The sequence below is a fragment of the Aplysia californica genome, unplaced genomic scaffold (assembly GCF_000002075.1).
Source record: "Aplysia californica isolate F4 #8 unplaced genomic scaffold, AplCal3.0 scaffold00912, whole genome shotgun sequence".
Lineage (NCBI taxonomy): Eukaryota > Metazoa > Mollusca > Gastropoda > Aplysiida > Aplysiidae > Aplysia > Aplysia californica.
The window spans coordinates 99,721-105,727 of record NW_004798182.1 but is presented as its reverse complement, the minus strand read 5'-3'; the positions used below and the strand labels follow the sequence as shown (position 1 = coordinate 105,727).

General features: G+C 44.3%; 1 protein-coding gene across 1 annotated transcript in view; it reads right to left on the bottom strand.

Annotated features, from left to right (window-relative positions):
• Positions 1 to 1,742: 1,742 nt before the first annotated feature.
• Positions 1,743 to 6,007, bottom strand: part of LOC101847155 — a 16,510-nt gene continuing 12,245 nt past the window's right edge. The window contains exons 4-5 of the mRNA XM_035972933.1: positions 2,315 to 4,720; positions 1,743 to 2,272 (exon numbers count right to left, since the gene is read on the bottom strand). Of these exons, the coding sequence (XP_035828826.1) occupies positions 1,785 to 2,272; positions 2,315 to 4,720 (2,894 nt within the window). The 3' untranslated portion in view covers positions 1,743 to 1,784. The remainder of the gene's footprint in view (positions 2,273 to 2,314; positions 4,721 to 6,007) is intronic.

Here is a 6,007-nt window from a genome sequence, read left to right as displayed (position 1 = left end):
TTGAACGAGAAATGTCCCCCCTTAGGGAATGGCCTAAAGACACTACAGTCAGTGGCACTGCCCCGGGGGGTTCTGAAGGATTTAATTCACAACAACAACAACAAAAACCAGTATACCTTTCAACACTCTCTATTTAATATACTTACATTTATACAATGTACAGCAATATTGTCATGTTATGACCAATAATTACTTTTTGGTACAAGGATAATACTCAGGAAAAATAACAAAGCAAAGGCTGAAGCAAGATAAACAACTGACTTTTCCGCTGGCAATTGTAGATGTAGAAGAACAACATGTAATCCAACTTGTTCGTCTTGCTTCTTTGTAAATTTTTTAAAAGGGTTTTACAGCGCTCGCAACTGCATAAGGTCATATAAGAGTGCAGGACACATTAAATATTTTTCAGTTGGTTGGAAATTTTGAATTTTGCCCCCATGGCAGCTGAAGTCTACTCCTATCGATTTTGGACTACCAAGGGATCTTTAACGTGCGCAACTTGCACACGGGACCTCCGAGATTTTTAGCCCTTGTCCGAGAAGGCTAGGAGTAGATATTTCCTACCAGAAGATCAGAGATGTGGCTGTAAGACAGCAGTAAGAAGGAGCCAAGGAGTAGCAGTAGAAAGAGTGCAGAAACAGTCAGGAGTCCAGAGGAGGGAGCAATGGAGGTGAGGGGTGGGGCAGAAAGTGGAGACGAAAGCAGACGACAGAACATTGCTAGAGAGCAGGAAATGAGGTGACAGGAGACAAATTTTAGACAAGAAAAAATTCCGTCGCTTTCTGGATTCGAACCCGGGACCTATTGAATGAGAGGCGAACAACTTACTTTACCTCGAAGCCACGAGGGCCCTCGTAAATGTTTTACAACCACAGAATTCTATAAATATTAAAATTCGGTGTTTACACCCCAACTGAAACAGATAGGTAATTAAGTAAGTGGGGGGGGGTATTGACCCTGCCTCTCAGGACAGATCCAGGTTAAGTGGGTTACTGAATCATCATCACCATCCAGTGCCAGATCTGCGACAGACATCGGCGATCAAAGTTCTCCATTCATTCCTTTGCTCGGAGACGCTAAAAAAAAAAGCTACGTTTCCCTGATCTTTCCCGGATGGATGACGCTCGGGCGCCACCTGCTGCCCGTGGCGGTCCCTACCGAGCGGGGAGTTCAGAGCTGGATCATGAACCCACTTAACGTTGTTATCTAAGAAATGAAAGTATTTTTCCATGATTGTTCTTCGGATTACTGAATACAAGAAGAAATATTATGGAGACACGAAACGTGATAATATTTATGTTCCCGTCAGAGAAATCGAGTGGTGGTTGGTGGGTGCTCTGCTGTGCTATCGTCCTTATCTCACCTTCTTCTTTTCTGTGTTTGTTATTCTTCAGTAAACCTCTAATCTGCGGCACGTCTGTGTGTTCTACTTGTGCAAAAAGTGCTGTAAAACTCCTTTTAAAAAAGGTAATTTTAGGATTTAGGATCTCGAGGCAGACTGTTTCGACCTACCCCTTAAGACCAAAACAGGCTGACTCCCCTCTTCCCATAAACAAATGAATAAATACTGAAATAAGTAAATAAATAAATAAATAAATAGATAAATAAATAATAAACAGATAAATAAATTAAATGACTAATAATAAATAAATAAATAAATAAATAGATAAATAAATAAGTAACAGACACATAAATAAGTAGAAAAATAAATAAATAAATAAATAAATAAATAAATAAATAAATAAATAAATAAATAATAGCTTAAACCGATAAATAGAAGACTGTCAAGAATTGTGTGAAGGCGAGGTTCCCGTCTGACTGGGCCAGACTCTGTTCCTGATCTTGAGCAGGTGGTTCCTCCCACACCTGAGCCTGGCAAAGAGGCGCCTGTAGCCGGCCTTGAACCGGCGGTTCATCAAGCCGTACACTATAGGGTTCACGCAGCTGTTTAAGTAGCCCAGGAGGATGGACGTCATGTCCAGTGCCCGGGTGGAGGAGCTGGGAGACATGAGGGACACGAACATGGACACGCAGTACGGGAACCAGCAGATAATGAAGATGACGATGACCACCAGAAGAGACGCCGACAGTTGGTACTCCTCGCGTCTGCGCCGGTCTGACCTTGACATTGTCCGCTTTTTGGGGATGGGGCCTGGCGGAGCGAGGAATTTTTTCTTCGTTAAACGCCACCCTCTTCCTATACCTTCTACTATTGCGCCTCCTGCTCCTCCTAGTTCAATTCCTCCAACTACTCTCCCTACTCCCCCTTCTCCTCCTCCTCCTCCTCCTCCTCCTTCTCCTCCTCCTCCTTCGCCTCCTCCTCTTTCTGCCTCTGCTTCCCCTACTCTTAAAAGCGTTCCATTCTGCTTCCCGATAGAAACTCTTTGATGTTTGTCTTGCTTTTGTACCCCATCTGTATTCCCCCCATCAGAGTCTGGCCGAGTGAGATGTATGTGAATAAATGGATTGCGCTTGGAGCCAGGGTGTCGTGGCATGATCTGATCTCTGTTAGTAGAAGTAACTTTGGCGTCTCTGTCGTTGGAGCTCGGTTTACTGACTGACTTCATCAGCCTCGGAACGAAGTGCTTGTTCAGTCCCGTGTGCGCCGGGACGTTGTTTGGTTGAATCTTGTGAGATTCCAGGAACGAAACGTCTCTGAATGTTTGTTTGATGCGACTCCACTGGGAAGTCGCATACACGTTTACGAAGGACAACGCATTCTCACTTTTGTCCCAACCACTAGTAGATACAGGGGGGTAATATCTGTCTGTGCAGAGACTGGGGAGGGAACTGGATGTCGCTGGAATATTATGGTGTTGTTTATCACTGCCAGAGAAGTGGAGGTGAGATGTCGAGGAGTGAAGGTGTTCTGGAATGCTGGACAAATTATTGAGAGCGCCGGGAATGGACGTATTTCCCCGAGAGATGAATACTTGTCTTTGGCGAGTAGGGGCATCAACAGTTGGCTTGTTATATCTGTCCACTTGGCTCACTGACGACTTTGTTGTGCCTGGAGATATAACAGCCTGCCTGTTTAGATTGTTCAGAAGTGGGTATTGGTTTTCTCTTTCTGTGACACTTTTTCTACTTTCTCGTATACCTTGGTCAAGTTGGAAATCAGGTGTTCTTTTTAATTGAGGGCACGAATGTATGCTCCCGTTTAGGTGCAAGTCTGTTTCAAACTCAGAGAATGGGCGGAGGGTAAAGGAACGATTGTCCAGAGGCGCGTGATTTTCCAGAGCTGTAGGCTTTTCCGGAGATGTCTTATTTTCTTGAGACGTGTCATCATCAGGGAGAAGGTGTTGGCCAATCGGTGATGATTCACGGCTGCTGGCAGCGTGCCTTACTGCCTGGTCTGAGCAAGAAAATTCTTCGGCGTCCTGCTCGTTTTCCTTCCCAGCTTCGATGACGTCATTTCGTTGTTTGTGCATCTCCGGCTGAAAGGCCGGGTCAGCTTCCGGGAATACATGTGGGTGTCTTTTCTCCGTTTTCTCACCTCTATTCTCATCACCACACGAGCCTGGCACACTTTGAACCCAAGCTGCAGCTGCTGATTTAATCGAATGATCGCTCGGATTTCCCTCGCTCGAACTTCTTGCTCCGCTTTCAAAAAGAAAACCACAGTCTTTCTCATCGCATTGACCGCAGAGACAGTCGATTATTGGTATCGGAGAGCATGGTTCTACGGCAGTTACTTCACCTGTTTTTTCATCGACTTCTGAAACTGATTTATAACCAACGTCAGTACTCGTTTCTTTTTCTAAATCAATGTTAAGAAACTGGGTACTGGGTTGGAACGACGTCTTGTCACTTCTCTGTCTGTCTGAGCCGGGACCACTCGGTGGCTCGCTGGCACTGTTGTGTCTGGAGCTGGAAGCTGTCGAACCTCGCCTGGACGGCAATCGTTTGGGCGAGGAGGGGATGAGATCCGAGGAACTTTCCCTTGACGCCTCTACGCTTTTTTCATCCAAAGACGAGTTGACGGCGTTGACTTTAGAGTACAGACCCGTACTTCTATCTGAGTCGTTCTTGTGCCGTTTGTCAGGGTGAAGGGGAGCTTCTACATTCTCATTCTGCTGGTCTGTGAGACCGGATGTAACTTCCACGAATACCACGTCGTCTTCTTCGTTTTTGTACTCCATTTTACTCTCGAGTCCAAAAGTAATCTTCTTCGAATGTCCGGAAGAGTGAAGTGTACGTTTTGATCCATTCTCGTTTTCGATGCCGCGATGATTGATGATAGCCGTCGTATTTGAAGGTACCGAGGCGTGATTTGACCATTTTGAATCATCATCCGGGGCTTCCATCCGCTTAAGGGCAGCTGCCGTTTCGGGGGAATGTTCCAGAATAACTTTAGTACATTTTGAACTCTTCACTCGCTCGGGACAAGTCTTTGGCGGTTCAGCTGAAACTACGGATCGGCTCGCACCTTCACTCCCCTCAGAGACCTGCCCGCTAACTTTGCTAGAGTGCGCGTCACCGTTTGTCACAGCGAAAGCCTGCAGGGTTCGCTTGCTCTGGAAAAACGTGCGCAGGATGCTGACGTAGCAGATCATCATGGCTGTGCAAGGCAAGAAAAAGCAGGCGGCGATCATGAAGGTGGCGTAAGACAAAGAGGTTGACCAGTCGCAGAAACAGAGCGACGTGTAGGGGAGGTAATCGTAGACGCCCCAGCCGAACAGCGGTGGGAGAGAGAGGGCTCCAGACAACAGCCACACACCTGGGGACAGACAGACACGGCGTCATACAGGGCAGTTATTTATCTATTTACTTATTTATTTATTGATTTATTTTTGTATCGATTTATTTATTCATTCATTCATTGAATTATTCTTTTAATCATTTATTCATTATTTAGTTATTCGTTTATTTGTTTGTTTATTTAATTATTTATCTATCTATTCATATAATTATTAAATTGTACTTATTTATTTATTCATTTATTTGTAACCATAAACATCGAGATTACACGCCTTTATGAAGTACAATCGAAACTGTCCAAGACGAAAACGGCCTCCCATTGTCGAGGAGAAAGATGGCTGTCTTAGTCTTAGAAAGGTGGACGTCTTGGATAATGCCATTAAAATTAACCCCAAAAAGTAAGAAAGGACGGCGTCTGTGGTGTAGTGGTTAGGTGCATCGCGGGCGCAAGCAGGAGACCTGAGTTCGGTTCCCAAATAGGGAAAATTTTTAATCGAGCATCTCGGTCTTTCTGCTGGGATGTTGTATCTGTCTATCCCTCTCAGCCCGGGTTGGCCTTGACAGGCAAGGCAGGGAGCATGCCTCCTAAATTATCTGAATTGTGTTGATGGGAACGTAAAAACGCTTTTCATAAAATACTCCATTTTTTTAAAGATATTTTTTTTCAATTAAAATTTGTTGATGTGTAATGACATTCTAAAGCCATCTAGATCTAGATCTATAAAAAAAATAGCAAAATTATTTTTTGAAACCTACAAAAAAAAAGGAAACAAAAAAAGCAAACAAAAACGCCAAGAACATGCACGCATCTTTCTTCGACAACTCTTTTCACAGGAATAGTTCTGAGAGCTATTTCTGACTTCATATATGGGCCGAGGTCATTTCCTCTAGGACAGAGAGCGTCATCATAGCTATAGGGTGCTATCGACCAAAATACTTTGAATCGTGTCTAGACAACAGTGTGGCCCTGACTCACAGAGTGACCTGAATAGATGAAAACTAGGATTCAACTTGTAAAACAGAAGAAAGGGGGAAATGCGTACGCGGGCGTGTGTGCGTGAGTGTGTGTGTGTGGGGGGGGGGGGTTAACTCCTTTCAAAAGTCGTCAAATCCATCCACTCCAACAGCTAGGACTGGGGAAACTGAAACTCAAACGCACCCGTTGCCATAGTGACGTCCTCTCTATTACAGAAAGAAATGAATGCTAAAACTAAAACGCAAAAGTAACAAATTAAATAAGCAAAGTACTTTTTGATTTGGTTATTGTTGGTGCGGTTTAAGATCTCTCCATTTTTGTTTCCTTATG